This window comes from Peromyscus californicus, unplaced genomic scaffold (assembly GCF_007827085.1).
Source record: "Peromyscus californicus insignis strain IS unplaced genomic scaffold, ASM782708v3 Scaffold_8__1_contigs__length_139910024, whole genome shotgun sequence".
Taxonomy (NCBI): Eukaryota; Metazoa; Chordata; class Mammalia; order Rodentia; family Cricetidae; genus Peromyscus; species Peromyscus californicus.
This window is the reverse complement of record NW_026294606.1, coordinates 104,241,786-104,264,434: the sequence shown is the minus strand read 5'-3', so window position 1 is coordinate 104,264,434 and position 22,649 is coordinate 104,241,786. Positions and strand designations below refer to the sequence as shown.

The window sequence follows — 22,649 nt, the reverse complement described above, 5'->3', positions numbered from 1 at the left end:
TGTATAATTATGAAATGTTACTTGTGGTTTTCACTGTGCTGACAGTTGCCCTGGGGGTAAGTTAATGCTGATACCTTTACATGTTTCAGGGCAATTGGCAACCTATCACATGCACAGAACACACCTGTGTCAGTAGGCCTGGTGTTCCCTAAATGGCCTTTGCGGGTGGGGAATGAGTTTACTTCTAAAATGTCTTTACTGAAGTTGTAAACACTCAGTTTGGGGGTAGAGATTGCTTGCTCAGTGGGTGAGAGTGCTTGTTTCAAGCACACGTGAGTTCTGGTCCCAGCACCCAGGTAGAAAGTCAGGCATCCCACACATGTGCCTGTAGCCCCAATGCTATGGGAGCTGAGGCAGGAGGATTGCTAGGACTTTCTGGCCATCAGGCTCACTCCAGATTCAGTAAGAGACCCTGTCTCAAGGAAGGAAATAAGGCCACAGAACAGGCCATCATAGAACAGGACACCTGACATGCCTTCTGTCCTCCACATAGGGACAGGTGCTCACACCCCCACACGCCACATTGCCAGCACAAATTATCACTTTTATTTCATCCCAACCTGTGAGTATTTATCCTTTCAATGTTCTACATGATGAAATAGGAACTATTGAGCTGAGAAAATACCTGTACTTCATTCTGAAGTACATCTGATCCATGTTTCAAGAAAAAAGATCTGTGTCATTGAGTCCTGAGATGACCTTGAGCTCTTCCTCATGAACCGCCAGTTTCCACTTGGAAGAGGGCTGATTAGCAAGCCACCGTGCTCAGATCTGTTTGTTAGGAGCCTCCTCTAAAATGTCCAAAGGTATCCGTTACCTGATGAGGGGACTGGTCCTAATTGTTGCACTGATAAAATTCTAGTTTTCAAGAAAAATTATAATTCTGGATCAGGTTGGGTGCTGCATATAAGTTGAACCATGTGCATGTTGGATTTTTTTGTGACTTGTTTATTTCATTTAACATAAAATCCTCAAAGTTTATCCATATGGTAGATAATCATAGAACTTCCCTTTTTTAAAGATTTATTTATTTATTATGAATACAGTGTTCTGCCTACATGCCAGAAGAAGGCACAAGTTTGAATTATAGATGGTCATGAGCCACCATGTGGTTGCTGTGAATTTAACTCAGGAAGGACCTCTGGAAGAACAGTCAATGCTCTTAACCTCTGAGCCACCTCTCCAGCTCAGGACTTCCTTTTCTAGTCCACTGAGTGGAATATGCTGTGGTTGCAATTTTGTATGGTGTTTTGTTTCGTTCTGAGAGGTCACTCTCTGTACCTCGGGCTGGTTTAAAACTTAGAATCCTCCTGCCTCAACTGCCCGAGTGTTGACATTACAGGCATAAACCACTACATTTGGATGAATTTCATTTCTTTTCTTTTCTTTTTTCTTTTCTTTCTTTCTTTTTCTTTCTTTCTTTCTTTTTCTTTCTTTCCTTCCTTCCTTCCTTCCTTCTTTTCTTTTCTTGTTCTTTGGGCTTTGTTTTTTATTTGTTTGTTTGTTTTTTGTATATGAATGTTTTGCCTGCATGTATGTCCATGCACCATGTGTGTACCTGGTACCTATGGAGACCAGAAGAGGTGTTGGAGATAGTTAGTATCAAACCCAGGTCCTCTGGAAGAGCAGCAAATGCTCTTAACCTGAGTCAGCTCTCCAGCTCCTGGCAGAATTTTCTGTATCTCCTTTTCTGTTGGTAGGTTTTTTTGTTTTTTGGGTTTTTTTGTTTTTAAATGAAGAGAGTAAGTAATATCCTGCCTCCTGTGACACCAGGGATTATTCTGGATTGAATTCTAGGATTAAAGAATAGTATCTACTTCAAAATATCACAATCTGGTTTTGAAATGCATTTATCTAAAAACTGCTGAAGGTTTTTTATAAGTTTCTGCTTACCAATGGGCATAAATTCCTGACATTTTCTTCCAGTAATTACTTTAGCTCTCTGTTCTATTTGTGGTCCTAGATTGGTTCATTCAGGTTCTGGATGTCGATCACCCTCCCTTGGATCTGACCTTACCTTTGCTACAAGGACGGGCTCTCGGCAGGGCATTGAGATGCATCTCTTCAGGGTTGAAACACATCGGGATTTGTCGACCTGGACCAGAATACTTGTTCAAGGTTGTCATGCTGCTGCTGAGCTGGTCAAGGAAGTCTCCCTAGGTAGAGATACTTGAGTTTGTTTCTGTCTGTCTGTCTGTTTGTTTGTTTGTTTGCAACAGGGCCTCACATAGCCTATCCTGGACTGAACTCAGTATGTGGCAAGGATGAGAGGATGACCTTGAACTCTTGATCCTCCTGTTCTGCTTTCCCAGTACTGTGGTTACAGGTATATACTACATTCCTGGCCCTGACCCTGGATTTCTAACAGTAATTATAGTACCTTTCAGGATTTGTTTTTATTAATGTGTGTGGGCATGTGTTTGTGTATATGTGCCATGTGTGTGCAGGTGCCCCTGGAGACCAAAAAAGGGACAGCTGAAGAGACAGGATTTGCTTCTGTGGGTGCTGGGAACCAAACTGGAATCCTTCAGAAGACTGAAGTATGTGCCTTTAAAAGCTGAACCATCCCTCCTGGCCTCTGACATTAATTAAATGGGACTGCTCAGCTCTAAAGTAAAACCACCATTGTGTGTGCCGACTGTAAACTGTGTTAAAACATTAGGTAGCTCAAGTGGTGATGGTGGGAAGAAATCTGGTGTCAGTCTCACTGGCAGAGCTTTCCCTTCCTTGCCACATGGCATTAAGAACCCTACTACGGGGGCTGGAGTGATGGCTCAGTGGTTAAGAGCACTGACTGCTCTTCCATAGGACCCGGGTTCAATTCCCAGCACCCACGCGGCAGCTCACAACTGTCTGTAACTCCTGTTCCAGGAGATCCAACACCCTCATACAGACATATATGCAGGCAAAGCACCAATGCAAATGAAATAAAAGTAAATATTTAAAAAAAAAAAAAAAAAAAAAAAAAAAAAAAAAAAAAGAACCCTACTACTATGTGGCTTTTTTACTGTTCATCATTTTAATCTACATTTAATAGCATAAGAACCCAGGCAGTAAAAATTAGATGCACTGACTATCGATAAGAAGATTTGGCATCTAAGGTATGGCTAGACACCCTTAAATACAAGCATCTGGCGATATTGTAGCTACAGAAAATGAAGTGTTTGGAACAGGAGTTTCTCTTCAAAGGTTTGAAAATAGTCTGTCAACACTCTTAGTACTTCAAGGAGCTGGTTGCCATGTCTCCTCTATGGAAGCGCCCCCTGGTGGCTAGTCCCTGCTGGTGTTGTGTTCCACTGTGGAAGCGCCCCCTGGTGGCCAGTCCCCAGGAACCTGGTGGTGGTTCACGTACACTCGAAGCACACAGGTTTAATTTCAGTGTGCCTTTCTGTTTCACAAAGGCTAGGGTCGGTGTGGCTGGGACTTGAGTCGCAGCTCTTTTAGAGTGCCCGTGCTTTCTTCCCCTCCGTCTCTCCAGATGACTCGTACTCACGCCTGGATTCAGTGCTGGAAGATATGCAGTGTGGATCCCCTTCAGTCATTAAATGAGCAAATATTTGCTGTGTGCTTTAGTATTTACCAAGAGCTATGCTTTTTAATGAGAGAGATAAAAGTAAATAAGCCCTTATTTCCTGTCCTTGACTAAAAGCTGTGAGAAGAGTGCAATGTCCTATTAGATTCTGTAATTAGCTTGTTGATTAGACTTAATAGGGTGGCTTCTTTTCTTACACCGTTGAGCAGGAGTGCTACCCCAGCCTTTCTCTGACACAGTTCTAGGGATCTGCTCCCTTCAAAGTTGCCCTGAAATTCTCAAAAGAGGTTGGATCAGTCTCAGTGTCTGTCTGTCTCTGTCTCTGTCTCTGTCTCTGTCTCTGTCTCTCTCTCTCTGTCTCTCTCTCTCTCTCTCTCTCTCTCTCTCTCTCTCTCTCTCTCTCTCTCTCTACCCCTCCCATCTCCCTGCTTCATTCTCACTCTCTGTCTCCTGTTCTGCTGTAAGGTCAGGTCAACGAACTTTCCAGAGACATTGAAACTCTCTAGAACTACAAGTTAACAAAGTAACTGATCCCAGAGTAGAGTAGAAGCAGGATTTGTGGCATAAAACATCTGTATCATTAGGTCTTCACCCTCTTAATAATACCAGTCTTTGGTTGTAGGAAGTGGAGCTCAGTGGTACCATGTAGGGGTCTGAGATTCAGTCTTCAGCACTACTGAAAGAATAAATAAAAAGACATGGGCTGGGAAAAAGTGCTTGCCACACAGCATGGAGACCCAAGTTCAATCCCTAGAACTCACGTCTACATCTAAATCCAGCTGTGCTGACTCGTGTGTAGCTCCAGTGCCGGGAAGGTAAAGAAGGATCCCTGGACTCAGTGGCCAGACCAACAAGAGACCTTTCTTTTTTCTTAAAAAAAAAAAAAAAAAAAAAAAGATGGATAGAAACTGGGGAGGAACAATTTCCAAGGTCTGTCCTCTGCCCTCTACACACATGCACCTGTGCATGCACCCACACATACACATAAAGGTACAAAGTAGGTAACATGCTTACATTCATTTCAGTATAACACTGATTGACCCCTTAGTGAATAAATCTCTTCTCCTCCTGACTTTACTAAAGTGTGTTGATATTAGGGACATCTTTAGAAGTTAACCTTTAAAGCAGGCAGTGGTGGCACAGCCCTTTAGTCTGAGGCAGAGGCAGGCAAATCTCTGAGTTCAAAGCCAGCCTGGTCTACAGAGCTAGTTCCAAGACAGCCAGGACTACACAGAGAAACCCTATCTTGGAAAAAAAAAAAGTTACTTTTAAAAGGTGTGACTTTCTATTCAGTAATTCCCCATATGATGTGAAAAAGCCAATGTCCCTTCATGAGTTTAAGACACAGTGACCAAATCAGTGGAAGGAAACCCAGATTTGTGGGGATGGTGAGTGCCATGGACACAAGAGTGTGTCAGGGAGAGGACTGGGAATAATACCAGCTGGCATGGATTAGACTGAGGTTAGCAGTGTCCACCAAGACTAAATTAAATGTTTTAATTTTTTAAAAGATCTGTTTATTTTTATGTGCTTTGGTGTTTTGTATGTCTGTGTAAGGGTGTTGGGTCCCCTGGAACTGGAGTTACAGACAGTTGTGAGCTGCCATGTGGATGCTGGGAATTGAACCTGGGTCCTCTGGAAGAGCAGCCAGTGCTCTCAACCCCTAAGCTGTCTCTCCAGCCCACATGTTTTTAGTTTTTTAACAAACATACAAATTAATAGATTTCACTGGGCAGTGATGGTGCATGACTTTAATCTCAGCACTTGGAAGGCAGAGGCAGGCGGATCTCTGTGAGTTCAAGGCCAGCCTCGTCTACAGAGTGAGTTCCAGGAAGGCTACAAGGCTACAAAGCAACCCTGTCTCCAAAAAAAAAAAAAAAGTTAATAGATTTCATATAACATTTAACTGAGTGTTTTGCCTACATGTATGTATGTGCACCACATGGATGCAGTGCCCATGGAAGCCAGAAGAAGGTGTTGAATAACCTGGAACTGGAGTCACAGACAGTTGTGAGCTACTATATGGATGCTGGGATAGAAACAAGAGCAGCCAGTGCTCTTAATTACTGAGTTCTCTCCCCACCTACTCATTATAACACTTTCATACATGCATATCACTATGTTTTGCTCATATTCATCCCCCATTACACTCACTTGTACCCATACTGTTCCTCTTCTCTCCCCTAAATAGTCCTTGTCTTAGTTAGTGTTACTGTTGCTGTGATGCAACCATGACCAAAAACAACTTGGGGAGGAAAGGGTTTGTTTCACTCACAGATCCATGTATCAGTTCATCATTGAAATCTGTGAGGGCAGGAACTCAAGCAGGGCAGGAACCTGGAGGCAGGAGCTGATCAGAAGCCATAGAAGGGTGCTGCTTACTGGCTTGCTCATCATGGTTTCCTCAGCCTGCATTCTTATAGAACCCAGCCCAGGGATGGCACCACCCACCATGGACTGGGCCCTTTCCTATCAATCACTAAGATAATGCACTACGGACTTGCTTATCATTAGACCTGATCTTATGGAGGCATTTTCTCAGTTAAGGCTCCTTCCTCTCTAATGACTCTAACTTGTGTCAAGCCTGGCCCCACAATGCCTTTTTTTTTTTTTTTTAAATAAACTAAAATGTATTTTGTTTTGTTTTTTGAGGTAGGTTGTTCTAAAACCATGCTGGTCTTGAACTTCCTATATATCCAGTACTCCTGATCCTTCTCCCTGAGCCACACTAAGACTGTCTCTAAAGTTAAATAAATAAGGGGCTAGAGAGATAGCTCAGTGGTTAAGAGCACTGACTGCTCTTCCAGAAGTTATCAGTTTAATTCCCAGCACCCACAAGGAGTCTCACAACTATCTGTAATTCCAGTCACAGGGGATCCGATTCCACCTTCTGGACACCAGGCATATACACCTTCTGGACACCAGGCATATACATGGTACACAGACATAAATGCAGACAAAACACTTATCTACATAAAATAAAAATAAATGAAACAAAAAATATAAAATAAAATAGGGCTAGTGAGGGCTGGAGAGATGGCTTAGTGGTTAAGAGCACTGACTGTTCTTTCAGAGGTCCTGAGTTCAATTCCCAGCAACCACATGGTGGCTCATAACCACCTGTAATGAGATCTGGTGCCCTCTTCTGGCCTGCAGGGACACATGCAGACAGACAGAATACTGTATGTATAATAAATAAATAAATCTTAAAAAAAAAAAAAGGAAAAAAAAAAATAGGGCTAGTGAGATGGCTCAGTGTGTGTATGAGAATCCGTGACAACCTGAATGCAATTCCAATATCCAATTGGTAGAGTGAGGGGGCCAACTCCCAAACTTGTCCTGTGACTATACATGCCCACTGTGTGTGTGTGTGTCCCACATACCACAAAATAAATGCCCTGTGTCTAGTCTAGACCTGAACATTCATATGATCTTCCTGCTCCTTTTCAAGGTTGAAGCAACCATAAACAAGATTCTGTTTTTCAGCCAGGCAGTGGTGACTCAGCCTATCTGGAGGCGGAGGCAGAGGCAGGCGATATCTGAGTTTGAGGCCAGCCTGGTCTACAAAGTGAGTTCCAGGACAGCCAGGGCTACACAGAGAAACCCTGTCTTGGGAAAAGGAAAAAAAGAAAAGAAAAGATAGTGTTTTTCAAAGTACCTCTTCTCACATAAGTGTTTGCTTTCATTTTCTTACCTCTTGAGGTAACACAGTTCAAAATAGAACATGTGAAAAATCTCAGGGCCTGGGAATGTAGCTCAGTACTTGACTACCATATTGTTGTTTGTTTTTGCTCCTTTGGGGGACCACTACCCAGCTTCCAAATAAATCACACATGGAGGCTTATTTTTTTTAAAAAAAAATACTTGAGCCGGGCGGTGGTGGCGCACGCCTTTAATCCCAGCACTCGGGAGGCAGAGCCAGGCGGATCTCTGTGAGTTCTAGGCCAGCCTGGTCTCCAAAGCGAGTTCCAGGAAAGGCGCAAAGCTACACAGAGAAACCCTGTCTCGAAAAACCAAAAAAAAAAAAAAAAAAAAAAAAAAAAAAAAAAAAAAAAAATACTTGGTTGTTTGTTGTTTTTTTTTGTTTGTTTGTTTGTTTTTGGTTTTTTTTTTTTTTTTTTGGTTTTTCGAGACAGGGTTTCTCTGTGTAGCTTTGCGCCTTTCCTGGAACTCGCTTTGGAGACCAGGTTGGCCTCGAACTCACAAAGATCCGCCTGCCTCTGCCTCCCGAGTGCTGGGATTAAAGGCGTACGCCACCACCGCCCAGCTGGTTGTTTGTTTTTTAATAATTTATTTAACTTTATTTTATGTGTGTTGGTATGAAGATGTCAGATCCCCTGGAACTGGAATTAGAGACAGTTGTGAGCTGCCATATGGGTGCTGGGAATTGAACCCTGATCCTCTGGAAGAACATCTAGTCTAGTGTTCTTAACCACTGAGTCATCTCCGGGTTAAGCCCCGGAGGCTTTTTTTTTTTTTAAGGATTTTTTTTTAAGTTTTATTTATTTATTATGTATACAGCATATATGACTGCAGGCCAGAAGAGGGCACCAGATCTCATTATAGATGGTTGTGAGCCACCATGTGGTTGCTGGGAATTGAACTCAGGACCTCTGGAAGAGTAGCCAATGCTCTTAACCTCTGAGCCATCTCTCCAGCCCCGGCTTATTCTTAATTATAAACACTTGGCCTTAGCTTGGCTTGTTTCTAGCCAGCTTTCCTTAACTTAAATTATCCCATCTACCTTTTGCCTCTGGGCTTTTCCCGTTCACTTACTTCTGTAAATCTTATTCTTACTCCGTGGCTTGCTTGTGTGACCTCTGGAGTCCTCCTCTTTCTCTGGCTACTTCTTTTCTCCCATATTTCTTCTATATATTCTCTTTGCCTGCCAGCCCCGCCCATCTTTTCTTCTGCCTTGCTATTGGCCAGTTCTTTATTAGACTACCAGGTGTTTTAGACAGACACAGTAACACAGCTTCACAGAGTTAAACAAATGCAACATAAACAAAAGTAACACACCTTAAAATAATATTCTGCAACACTACCATGTGAGAGAACTCTCCCACCAGCCCATTGTTGATGGCTTGCCTTCCACTGTGACTGGCCCTCACTCACTGCCTCACTCAGCTGCCTGCATGGCACCTTGTACAGCCAGGACTGTAAGAACTTGGGCCATCTTTGAACTTTTCTAGATTAGAACTAACCCGCTCCCCTTTAGACCCAGCCCTTCACTACACACTGGCTTTAGAGATGTTAATAGGACTGTAATCTGGGTGCTTTGGTTAGGGCGTGCTTTTACCCACCTCTCCCTCAGCCTTTCATTTAGAGAAAGTGCATGGACTACTACTACTGGAAGCTGATTGCATCCATGTTTACTCCTTAGCCACTAGGTTCCTCCTCTGAGGATAACTGCTAGTTTGTTGTCCAAAACTCATCAAATAGTGCAGAGAAGGACACCACCAATATTTATCTGTTTTTCTTTGTACCAGTTTCCTAAACACACAGCTGCATTAACCAATTGGAGTTTTTGCCTATCCAGAGAGAGAATATGTTGGTTACATGTGATGACCTGCTTCAAGAGCCGTTCTTTTTAAAATGGAAGCAAAGCTCAGCTCTAACCTTTAGGTGTCACTCTGTAACCCAGGCTAGCCTTAGGTCGATGATTCCCCAGTCTGTTTTTAGTTAAGTGCTGAGATTAAAGGCATGTGTCCCCATACCCAGTGATCAGAGTTTCTGTCAACTCACATGATCTTTGGCTGGTTGCGCTTTTAATTTTTTTTTTTTTTTTTTTTTTTTTTTTTTTTTTTTTGTTACATTAGCCTGTGAGAGTGTGCGGGCATGTGTTACATTTGTGAGTCTGTCCTCTCCCTTCACCATGTGGGTCTGGGGATAAAACAGGTTTGGTGGCAAGCCCATCTTTGTTTTGGGGGGTGGGGCTGCAGTATTTGTTTTGTTCTAGTCTCTGTGGTACTAAGGATTAAACTTAGGGCCTCATTTCCAGCTAGATGAGCACTCTACCACTGCGCTACATCCCCAACCCCTTTGAAAGCATCGACCTCATGACTCTTGCTGGTCATAAACTTTTTTTTTTGGGTTTTTTGAGACAGGGTTTCTCCATGTAGTTTTGGTGCCTGTCCTGGATCTCGCTCTGTGTAACAGTCTGGCCTCAAACTCACAGAGATCCACCTGCCTCTGCCTCCCAAATGCTGGGATTAAAGGCGTGCACCCTAGAAACCTTTCCTGACTTGAACCTTAGCTCAGTTTCGAGTGTAATTGTGTCTTATACATTCTACCTTGTATAGTTAGGGATTTGTAAAGTCTTTTTGAGAACAGAGAAATCCCTCTTTGTCTCCCCCTCACTACATACTGTAGTTTTCAAAACAATAAGCGGCACTGTTACCGGGCGAAAAGGTCATGAGACACAACAAAACCCAGTATCAGAGCTTTATTAGGAGGAAAGGGGGGACAGAAAAGAGTAACCGGGCCTGGGAAGAGGCACGTGCAGAAAGAGAGAGAGTGGAGGGGGGAGCAGAAGGGGAGGTGGAGTCTGTGTCCGGCTTTTTAAGGATTCCCGTGCACGTGCGCAGGTGGGCTTACGGAGCTACGACAGGTATGAATCAGCGAGATTGTGTAAGTGATCACACAGTACACTGATGATATAAGATGTAAGACCCCTTGCTTAGGTACTGAACTGCGCATATGCGGTCATACAGCCAGAGAAGCAGCAGAATCCTAACACATGCAGTTCATATCCAGTTGAACTGAGTCAAACAGAGGTCAAGGAAAGTTAGGCTGTACGTTGTCTCATCTCAGTCAAGATGCTCTTGCAAAGGACCCAAGTTCAATTCCCAGTACCCAAGTCAGATAACTCACAATCAACTGTAACTCCAACTCCAAGGGGACTCCAGGTCTCTTTGGACCCCTGCATTCACATGCACATACACCCACACAGATATATACACATACAGTTAAATATAATACCAGGTGTGGTAGTACATGCCTTTAATCCCTGCATGCTGGAGGCAGAGGCAGGTGGATTCCTATGAGTTCAAGGTCAGCCTGGTCTACATATCAAGTTCCAGGCTATCCAGGGCTGCATAGGAGGATCCTGTCTCAAAAAGAAAGAAATCTCAGCCTGGCTTTGTAGCCCATGCTTCTAATTCCAACACTTAGAATACCCAAGCAGGAAGACAGGAGGAGTAAGTGCATAATTACGGCCAGCCTGGGGTACATTGAATCCTGTCTTAGTTCAATAGAAATGGTAATAATCGGCCTTTTAAAAATACGTGCTGCTTGGTGAATCTCCAGGGGGTCCTACTGATCCTCCCTGGATCATTCCAGTTTTAGAATTTGTGCTGTCAAAGTGAGTGCAGAGTAATAAATCTTTAAAGACACTTATTTTAGGAAATTTTAAGCAGCTTAGGCCTCATATTCTCAAGAAAAGATTGTTTTTCTTGTTTGAAACTAGAAGAATCCTTTTCTATTTGGTAACTAAAACAGGATCTGTATTACATATGAGTTTTTCTTATCTTTGATAGGCTGCACCTTAAGTGGCCAGGAGGTAAGATTCACTGTCCACTACGAACATGGGTTCACTATCTCCAGAGACAATGGAGGTTCCAGCAGCATACTGTACCGCTATCCTTTTGAACGGCTGAAGATGTCTGCTGATGACGGCATCAGAAACCTCTATCTGGATTTTGGTGGTCCTGAGGGAGAACTGGTGAGAATCTTGTGAAAACCATGAGCATGTCCATTGGACGCCGCCCTGCTCCAGTCGTCTCTGTCTTTCACATGCTCCTCAGTTGTTTGCTTGCTTGCTTCCCTTTCTGTTGCTGGATGTTGAATCCAAGGCCTCTGCATGCCGAGCAGTGCTTTATTTACTACTGAGCAGCATCCCCAGCCCTCTGCAGCTTCTAACCTCCTGTGGCCTAACATTTGACCTTCCATCAGAGCTAGGACATCATTGTTTACTGGTTTTCGGGATGGCGCTGGGATTGGGTTGGTTTTGTTTTTGTTGTTTGTTTGTAAGACAGAGTTTCTCTGTGTAGCCCTGACTGTCCTGGACTCTATAGACCAGGCTAGCTTCAAACTCAGAGATCTACCTGTCTCTGCCTCCTGAGTACTAGGACTAAAGGCTTGCACCACCACCACCCCCCAATGGGATTGGATTTTGTTTTCTTTTCCCCACGTTAGGAAACCAATCTCTTTTTTTAAAGTTTTTTTTTTTAAGATTTATTATTTATGTATACAGCATGTATGACTGCAGGCCAGAAGAGGGCACCAGATCTCATTATAGATGGTTGTAAGCCACCATGTGGTTGCTGGGAATTGAACTCAGGACATCTGGAAAAGCAGTCAGTGCTCTTAACCTCTGAGCCATCTCTCCAGGCCTCTTTTTTTTTTAAGTTTTGTCTAAGAACTGGGGAGAGAGTGATGTGTTTGCTCTACATGTGTGAGGACCTGAGTTCAATCCCTCCAAAAAAATCTACATTAAAGAAGCTGGATGTGTAGCATACATTTGTGATTCCAGCATTGGGGAGGCAAAGATGGATGGATCCCTGGCCTTGTTGGCCATCCAGCCTAGCTTAAGTGCCAAGTTCCAGGCCAGTGAGAGACCCTGTTCAAAAAAGGGCATGGAAAGAGCCATAGAGGTGGTTAAGCAAGTAAAGGCGATTGCCACCAAATCTCATGACCTATGATGGATTCCTAGGACTCACATGCTAGAAGGAAAGAACCAACTTCATAAGCTGTCTTTTGACACATGTGCTGTGGCACTCGTGTGCTCACTTATACACAAACACATGCACACACACATGCACAAGTATACACTCACAATAAAGAAATGTAATTTAGTAATGAATATCATAAGTGTAATTAATATCTTGAATGTAATTCATGCCACTGAATTGTGAACTTAAAAATGGTTATAATTGCAAATGTTATGTTAACTTAAAAAAATAAGGTGGAATGTAACCACCATACATTATATGTGTGTATGAAATTGAAGACAGCGATGTTCTAAAATAGAAAGTGGTGATGGTGTCATGGGCCTATGAGGATGCTGGACTAAAGTCTATCAAATTGTGCAAACAGGCAAATTGTATACTATGTGAATTATTTGTCAATAAAGATTTTATAAAATGTTAAAAAAAAAGAAATGTAATTTAGGCATTGAAATGTAGCTCAGTTAATAGAGTGCTTGCCTAGCATGCACAAAGCTCTGTGATCTCCTGCACCACATAAATCTGGGCATGGAGTCACATCCCTATAACTCAGCACCTTGGAAATCCAGGCAAGCAGACCTGGAATTCAGGGTCATCCACAGTTATGCAATAAATTTGAGGCTCACCTGGGCTACAAGAGACTGCATTAAAAAATATAGAAGTTGGGGCTGGAGAGATGGCTCAGAGGTTAAGAGCACTGACTGCTCTTCCAGAGGTCCTGAGTTCAATTCCCAGCAACCACATGGTGGCTCACAACCATCTGTAATGAGATCTGGTGCCCTCTTCTGGCCTGCAGAGATACGTGCAGACAGAACACTGTATATATAATAAATAAATAAATCTTTAAAAAAAAAAAAAAATATAGAAGTGGAGCCGGCGGCGGGGTGGCACACACCTTTGATCCCAACACTTAGGAGGCAGAGGCAGGCGGATCTCTGTGAGTTCCAGGCCAGCCAGGGCTGCACAGAAAACCCTGTCTCAAAAAACCAAAAAGGAAGAAAAAAGTGGAACATCATATCTAAATTTACTTAATGCCTTTGTTTATTAAAGTGTGTGTTAATTATAGTCAATATTCATGTCTTTTCTCCACAGACTGTGGACCTGCATTCTTGTCCAAAGCCGATTGTATTCGTGTTGCACACATTCTTATCTGCCAAAGTCACTCGAATGGGACTGCTTGTATGAGCAACGAGAAGTAAGGAAGAGCTGACTGTCACAGGAAGTATTTCCACCTCCGAAAAATGAAAATTAAAACAAGCATCAACAACAGAGAAGCACAAAAAGCAGCCCTTGCTCTCCTCCATCATAGTGCCTTCCCAAGGACCTGCAGATCACTGCTGAAACCACAGGGTTTGAAGAGGGGCCGACCTCTCCCACACAGCCTTGGCCAGAAGTTCTAGACCTGAAATAAGCTCCAAATTGAAGCTGTTGATTTATCGTCTCATTTCACAATGTGATCGCTAAGTAATTACGTTTATTACGTTTATATCTAACCCTGTTATGAAGGCTGGCTCTTGGGGCTTCTCTTCGGATATAAACAAATAGCCAAAAGAGGTTCTTCTTTTCTTCCTGGAGGATTTGTCTAGGGCTTAGCCCGAGCTCTTAATAGGGTAACTTGCTGCCCAGAGGGAGCGTGCAGCAGCCCAGCCCTCAGACTTCCCACCCAGGTCCATTGCACGCAGTGTTACTCTCTACCTGTTCTTCCCCAGAGGTCCTCGGGTCCACCCTGGCTCCACCCTGCCCCCCACCCCACCTTTGACACCAGCCCTGACACCAGTGCTACCTAGAGTCTGGCCACCTTTGCCTTCACTCCCTTTTTTTTTTTGTAGTTGGCCAAGTTGAAAAGCAAGTTGGAAACGGCTGCTCTGAAAGAGGAGCTTTGCTTCCTTTAGTTTTTGAGTTTGTATTTGGTAGGAGCCAGGGGATGGTCTAAGGTTTATTTTGAAAGAAAGATCCTCATTTAAGCTAAGCCATTTCTTACTGCTTACCAAATGTGCCTTTGGTTAGGGTCAGTGGAGCTTTATTAGTGACTGTAGTTGATTGGATCTCACTGCCATTGTAGGAGTCATCCTTGAGGTCGGTTCCTTAATGGCATCTTTTGGTGGCGACTTTGTGGGTCATTAGCTTTGCAGCACAGATGCCATGTCAAGTGGCACAGGGCACTGTGAGCCCAGGAAAGATCCTGGTACTGGACTTTTGTGGCCCCACAGTAGTGAAAACAAGTCACCTCCAGCTCAAGGTTTAACAGTGGCTGAGAGGGCAGAGTGATGAGACAGACCTCACAGTCACCTGCTTTTGCTCAGGATGGCCAAGTGTCATCATGACTCAGCATCAGGGTGCTTTCTGATTTTGTGGCCTGGAAAATCATACTCAGCTTGTTTTTCCTGGGTTGGAAGGAGGAAATAGATGTGTGTAGAAACATTTGAGATAGTCTCTCTACATAAAATATCCAGATTAGCACAGTCCCTAAATCTGAACAAAAAGGAAACATTGGCTTGGAGTTTTCTATGCTCTCTGAAAAAATGTCTAGAAATAGCTCCCATGTTCTAAATTTCTCTGGAGTGTTATACAGGGATGTGAGGCTTCAGATGGGGTAGGAGGAGAAAAGGAAAGAAAACACCGCTGTTCATGTGGAACTTGAGCTGTGTAGTTGGAGCGTCTTGACTGACAGGTTGGCCAGAGGAAAGAACAGATACCCAGGGAGAGGTGGTGACTCCACAGTCCTCTGCTGTCTCTTAGTCAGGTTTCTTCCTGCTCTCTGCAGTCAGGCTAACAGTGTACAAGGGCCGGGGAGGAATGTCCACCCCCACTTCAAATACGTATTGGAGCACCGAAAACCAATGTTGGGATCCACTTTAAACCAGAAATTAAAATCTGAAGAATATCTTTCAAGAACTTTTTATGTTTTAAAAAGTCGTAACCCTGAGATTGGATCCATCCATGATACATCTTCAACTCAAAAAAAAAAAAGAAAGAAAGAAAAAAAGTATTTTAAAGGTCCACCTGAGTTCAGAAAGCAGAACTACAACAGATAAGCTCAGGCAGAGTGCTTGGATGCTCTTGTTTCGAGGAGATACGACTGGTTCAGGCTTCAGTAGTAGAGTTGAAGTCTTCCATATTGGTATGAAAGGCTAAACCTCCAAGAAGTTTGATAGGGACTTCTGCCACCCTGTCCCTTTCAGGAGCTGTAAACAGTGTAATGACTTGGGGCAGTAAGGTGTCCATCCGTTTGAGAACTGTGGCCCATGGGGTTTTTAATACTATCATTTGGTTCCTGGTGTAAAATGGAGGCTTATGGGTGATTTCTTTGTCATTAACAGCCCTGAGAGCGAGGGCCCTAAGCCGCTTGTTTCAGAAGCTGGAGTAGCCCTCCCCCCAGGCATGTGGTCAGCTAAGTGTGTCAGATTTTTCAAGCCACAAATGAAATGCTTTTTGTGATTGGGACACCTTGATACATACCTGTATTACCAATTTTGTACTCAAATGCCAAAACATGGTAAAGTATTTTCAAATAACTAAAAATGAACATCCCTTGATAATTCACCTCTTTTATAGAATCAGCTAAATTGTCTTTTTCTTTTGAATATTGTTGGGGATGTTGTGGGATCCTGGGTGTCAAGGAAACCACAGAGCACCCAGTGCTGATGGACCACTTCCTGGGTACCTTTGCCTTCCATACCTGGATAGCCGGCCCTGGGCACAAGAAGTCTCCTCCACCACAAGACAGGGGACTAAAGGAGGCTGATGTTATCAACAAGCCTTGCCTAGAAATTGGTATCAAATATTTTATATAAAGAAATGCTCATGTGTGTATGCTGTATTTATTAGATAATTATAACTAAAGTCATCAACTTGTAAACAGTTTCAGGTTAAATTTGGGGATATGTATGGGCAACCAAAAGTGTTACTTTAAATGCCATCTGCCTATTTTGAAGCCATGTTTAGCACTTTTTTAGACTAGGGAAGTCTGACAGTGCCTGGTGGGCTTTTTTGTCTTTTGTTTTTGTCTGAACTCTGAGTTTGTTACTGGAAATTATTTTCATGGTAGGAGAGATTGAATTATTTATTTTTTTATATGTAGAAAAAATCTCTCTAACCAACAAAAAGCTAACATTGTTTCTGATTTATTTGTTTTCCTAACTTATTCTCCTGAACAGAATAGTAGTAAAGCTTTTGTTCAACTGAATAAATGCACTTAGCTGATAAACCAAAATTTATTCTTTCAAAACAAGAAATTATTATCACCAAAAAATATTAAGCTATGTAGACTCTAAACACGATTATGCCCCCCCCCCAAAAAAAAGGGTTTTACTGTGAGTGGTTTGGATGAACAAAAGTGTATAGAGAAAATGACTGATTTCTTAAAAATTTGTAAGAAGCTCAGCCTTCCTGTTTAATTTAAATGCATGTGGATTTGTTTTCAAATCCATCAATGAATGTGCCCATGAGTTTTAATGCAGATCACCTTCCAAGCTGCTGTGCAACTTCTGTTGAAAGCCCCACCTGCTAAAAGAGTTCAGCAGTTTGGAAGTGTTCAGGGAATAGACTCCAGCACTTTCTCTGTTCTTTGTATCTTTGTCAGACACCTACCTAGATCATAATTTATTATTCTCACTGGTTCAAGCTATTGAGTGTACATTACATTTAAACTATCCAAACATTCTGCTTCCATTTCCAAGTGGCCATCAGCAGCTCTAGGTGCCAAGAATGAACTGGCTCCTTAGAGAGCTGGGCTCCGGACAGTGGTGGCGCACACCTTTAATCCCAGCACTTGGGAGGCAGAGGCAGACGGATCTCTGTGAGTTCGAGGCCAGCCTGGTTGTAGAGTTCCAGGACAGCCAGGGCTGCACAGAGAGAAAAAACAAAACAAGTACAAAAAGAAATTTGGGCTCAGAGTTAAGAGGGCTTGTCGCTCAGCTATGAGGACTGGAGTTCGGATCCCAGCACCCATGGCCAATGACCCAGGAAAGGAAAGAAGCAAACAAACTCTTCATCTCTAATGAGGAAGTCAAATGCCAGGTCACTTAGTTCTTAAAAGTACATTGCTCTGGATAGATTTTAATATGTAGCACTACAGTGGTAGTCTGAGTACTTGGGAAGCTAAACTGGGTTTGCCAGCAAGACTGTTTCAAAACAAGATGAAATTCTAGTACTTCGTAGCTGCAGGTAGCAAATTAAAGATTAGCTGTATAGCTAGTTTAAGGCCAGCTGGATTATATATGATCCTGTGTCAAAAAAATAAAAGAGATAAATTTGAGATTGCCTAACTTTAGTTGAATTTTACTTTACTTGAATTTTACAAAAGTCATATTCATTCTTTCAAATGTTTCTGTCAGGCACATGAACCAGGTGTTATTATAGTGTACTGTGAGCTTAGTAATCTTTCCATGACATTACAGTTGTTTTGTGGCTTTTCCTCTGCTGAAGATAAAAGAAACTGCATTTTCCCATTGTTCCTTCTCCATGCCCTCATTTTAATTATTTAGTAATCTAGAATGATTTTAACTTCTACATACACTCCTTAAAAGCTGATAGCAGTTACCCTGAACCATCTTTAAGCTCTACCTTTTACTGTGTTGGGCATCTAGACATTGACTGGAGTAATGATAGGTGGAAATCAGGCTGCATGTCAGAGTGAGGTATATTCGAGCAGCATAGTTGTTCCACACTATAGTGACGTAAGTGGAAGTTATTCTTTCCAGCAATGGACTACCCAAGTAGCTGATCTGAAACTTGTTCTGTCTTTTTTAGAAAATGAAATGACCTGGAGGGGTAGCTCAATAGTAGAGCACCTGCCCAGCATGTACAAGGCCCTGGGTCCCTCTGGAACACAGCTAAAAACAAACACAAACCCACATCTGGCTGATCAGTAACACAAGTTTATCAAAGGTGAGAATCATAGGTTGAGGTTCAGGGAATAGCCACAGGGAGCATATTATTTTCTTGTCTCTTTCCAGCAGTGGCCAGATCAACTGGGAAAATGGTTGTTATATTAACTCAGAAAAACATGAATTCTTTCTTATCCTTTTTTAATGCTAGGCATTGACATTGACCCCAGGCAGGGCTTTGGGCATGCTAAGTAAATAGTCAGTGCCACCGAGCTATGTATTCATATATTCCCAGCCCCTTTGATTTCAGAATAACAAGTGTTGGTTTTCTTCTGGGTCTTTAGACATACTCTCTCGTATGACCCACCTAGGTCAGCCTCAGATTGCTGATCCTCCTGCCTCCAAGTGCCAGGAACCACAACTGTGCACCAGCCTCCATCTGTAAACTTGAGCATCATTTCTGCCACCTCTGTTTCTTCATCCCACTTAGGGTGACTGGATCAAAGCATTTCCTAAATTCTGTTTATTTTTATTTGATGTATATGAGTGTTTGCCTCGTGGATCGTCTGCACACCTGGTGCCTGAGGAAGCCAGAAGGCGTCAGATCCTCAGAACTGAGTTCACAAAGGTGGGTGCTTGGGACTAAAACCCAGGTCCTCTGTAGCTGCAGCCAGTGCTCTTAACCACTGAGCCATCTCTCCAGCTACAGTATGTGAAGTGAAATTCCAGCACTTGGGAGGAGTGAGGCAAGGAAGATCAAGAGTTCAAAGTCATCCCTCAGCTATATAAAGAGTTTGAGGTCAATCTCGGATACATGAAACTCAGCTCATGTGAATTTAATGTAATATATAAATATGCTTTTTGCAAATTATTCTTTGCTCTCAGATACCAATTGGTGTATGTGTATGTGTGTGTGTTTGTTGATTTGTTGGTTGGTTGGTTGGTTGGTTGGTTTTTCAAGGCAGGTTTCCTATGTGTAACAACCCTGGCTGTCCTGAAACAGCCATATCTGATTCAGAGATCAGCTTACCTCTGCCTCCCAAATACTAAGATTAGAGGTGTTTACCACCATGCTTGGCTTATTTTTTTATTATTCTTTTAAATAGGCAGCAAAGCTTATTTCTAAATATTGCTGACCTATTCATTTTCATACATACCGTTTAAGCATCTTTTTGTTTTGTTTTTGTTTTTGTTTTGTTTTGTTTTGAGGCAGGGTTTCTCTGTGTCCCTTTGGAGCCTGTCCTAGAACTCACTTTGTAGACCAGGCTGGCCTCAAATTCACAGAGATTCACCTGGCTCTGCCTCCCAAGTGCTGGGACTAAAGGTGTGTGCCACCGCCGCGGCCTCTGCCACTGCCACCACCACCCGGCCAGTGTCTTTTTTTTTTTTTGGTTTTTCGAGGCAGGGTTTCTCTGTGTAGCTTTGCGCCTTTCCTGGGACTCACTTGGTAGCCCAGGCTGGCCTCGAACTCACAGAGATCCGCCTGGCTCTGTCTCCCGAGTGCTGGGATTAAAGGCGTGCGCCACCACCACCCGGCATAGTGTCTTATTTTTTTAAGGTCCTTATACACATGATAGCTGGACTGTTTCTCCATTAATAAGCACCCAAATTGCATTAAAAATTGGCAAGATTCCAGGGCTGGCTCGGCAGTTAGAACACTGGCTGCTCTTCCAGAGGTCCTGGGTTTAATTCCCACAACCCTCTGTAACTATAGTCCAATGGGATCCAGTGCCCTCTTCTGGTATGTGATGTACATGCAGACAAAACACCCATATACATACAATACATAAACAAGTCCAGGGCTGGAGAGATGGCTGAGAGGTTAAGAGCACTGGCTGCTCTTCCAGAGGTCCTAAGTTCAATTCCCAGCAACCACATGGTGGCTCATAACCATCTATAGTGGGATCTGGTGCCCTCTTCTGGTGTGCAGGCAAACATGCAGGCAGAATACTGTATGCATAATAAATAAAAAAAAAAATAAGTCCTAAAAAATTAGCAAGATACCACTTATTCTAGGACACACTGGTGTTCAAGCTCAGTGGAAAGAGACCTAGAAAAAATGAGAGGTTGACTGAGTTTTCCTACAGTGACAGTCCCTTTCAATCATCTTGCCTTCAATTATTAACCTGTCAGGTCAGCTTTTCAAACATGTTTAATCATTCCCAGACAGCACCTGAGCTCTCTGTGGTGGGGGTGGCATAAGGATGTAGTTACATAGGCTTCTCGTTTTCAAGTGTAGCAAGTCGTGTGAAAAGGAGGTCATCCCTTCAGTGTCTTGCTCTTTAACCCTGCCCTTTGACAGGTGCTAATGATTGTATTTTCTCAAAACCAGCACATGGCATTGCTGTCTGTCCAGTCCTGCAGGATGGAAGAAGTGCTTTCCCTCTGTTGAGTCCTGTTAACAGTAGGTAGCTGTTGCATGTTGCTGACGTTTTCTGCATTAGTAGGATTGAGGAGAGAAAAAAGTTCAGGTTTGCCGTCTCTGAGACCTCACTTATATCATATCCTAGGCCCTGGGTTCAGATCTCCTTCAGTACAGGACGCCCGTGTTATGGTTAGTCTGTTAGGTGAGTGGAGTATGGAGATCTCGATGCCCAGGTAATCTCTCTCCTTCCAGATCTGAAGTAGTACAGAGCATAACCTATTTTTTCTCCTGTGCACACTCTGATATGACCCACATGTGTGTATTATTCCCCACACTGCTTTTTTTCCCTAAGTGTAAGACTTAGAAAGCAGCGTAAGTAAGGCTGGTGACGTAGCTCAGCTGGATGAAGGCTTGCCTCACGTACAGGAAGCCCTGGGGTCCATCCCCAGCACCATGTCAAACCAGGGGTGGTGGTCACATTTGTGCGCCCAGCACTCACTGGAGAGGTGGAGGCAGGAAGAAGCTGTCCTCAGTTACATGGTGAATATCAAGCCAGCTCAAGTGTGTGAAATTGTCCCAAGAAAGAATACATTTCTACCAGTTGGTTGTTTTGGGCTTTCTTTGTTTTCTCTTTTTAAAATCCTGTATTAAAAGTAAGACCTCTGTTCAAGTCTTATTTAAAGTGTCTCAAGTTTCTGGCTACCGAATCAAAGACCCATAACATAAAACAGAGCAGTATGTATTCTCAATTTTTAAAAAAGCTTTATGTATACTCTATTAATATTGATGTTTAGACAACACTTCCCTTGGGTTGCACATCAACATATAGCATTGTATATTACAATGAAAACTTGTAACTTAAGGGTATTATATATATATACATATATAAGTATATATGCCTTTGTAACCTTTATATTGTAAATAAAAAGTTGCTTTTGGACATGTCTCTTGTTTTTTTAGAATGTGGACAGTTTCAGACCTACAGGAAAGTTTCAGAAACACTGGAGAAACTTGGTGGTGGCAAGCCCAGCACTCGGGAAGCTGAGGCTAGAGAGAGCTGCTGAGCCAGCCTCAGCCAGTGTGAGACCTGCCTAAGGTATATTTCCAAAGCTTGTCTCCCCTCGGCCACCGTTCCCAATTGTTAGCATTTTCACACTTGGTCCATTATCTTGATGTGTCCGTTGCAGGCACTCTTACCTTTAAACTCCCTCATGAATGTCTCTCTCTTACGATATAAGGCACTTAGGGTGGCCGCTGTCTGGCCCTCCTTGTCGGGAAATCAACAGGAGATCAAGACCAGCACCACACCAAGCCAATGCAGATGGTGCCGCGCATGCCCTGCAGGGCCTCCCTTCACTTTCTGGCCTGTTACACCTAGTACCATGTGTGTTATGTTGTCACGTCTCTTCAGCCCGGGACAGTTCTGTAGTCACTCCCTAATCGAGTGTTGGAGAGTTAGAGAACACAGCCGCGTGGGCCAACGGGAGGCTCAGCAGGGACCTCCAACCTGATGAGTTCAATCCCTGGGATCCCACATGACAGAAAGAGAAAATGACTCCCAGAAGTTGCACACACATACACACAGGCATGCACACACACTCCACACATGAACATAAAGATGCACACACATACACACAGGCATGCACACACACCCCACACATGAACATAAATGTAAAAATATGGTGGTGATGGTGCACGCCTTTAATCCCAGCACTTGGGAGGCAGAGGCAGACAAATTCAAGGTCAGCCTGATCTACAGGACAGCCAGGGCTACACACACAAACCCTATCCCAAAAAGAAAACTCTCATAGTGTGACCAGTCACTTGGGTTTTAGTTAAATCCATATGTAGTCAAGTTGACAACCAGGAATAGCCATCACATTCGCTTACTATAACAATACCTCAGTCACTGAAGCCACTACTCCCACTTGCCTGCCCACCACCCCACCCATGCACCCTCAGTCCAGGACACCTCAGCTGCCTCTTCTTGGAAACAAGTTTCAGTAATGGCACAGGTGGTGAACAAATGGGTTTGGCGCCATTCGGAAGCAGATTCCAAGCAGCTGCGCTCTGGTTTTCAATACCTATGGGTGCTCTGCCTGCATATTTAAATGCACCATGTGCATGCAGTGCCCATGGAGGCCAGAGGAGGGTGTTAGATCCCCTGGAGCTGAAGTTATACATGGTTGTGAGCCATC

At 43.2% G+C, this 22,649-nt stretch overlaps 1 protein-coding gene across 1 annotated transcript in view; it reads left to right on the top strand.

Annotated features, from left to right (window-relative positions):
• Sntb2 (syntrophin beta 2) overlaps nt 1–21,391 on the top strand; it is a 92,461-nt gene extending 71,070 nt beyond the window's left edge. The window contains exons 5-7 of the mRNA XM_052726977.1: nt 1,964–2,160; nt 11,071–11,255; nt 13,351–21,391. Coding sequence (XP_052582937.1) covers nt 1,964–2,160; nt 11,071–11,255; nt 13,351–13,443 — 475 coding nt within the window. The 3' untranslated portion in view covers nt 13,444–21,391. The remainder of the gene's footprint in view (nt 1–1,963; nt 2,161–11,070; nt 11,256–13,350) is intronic.
• The last annotated feature ends 1,258 nt before the right edge of the window (nt 21,392–22,649 follow it).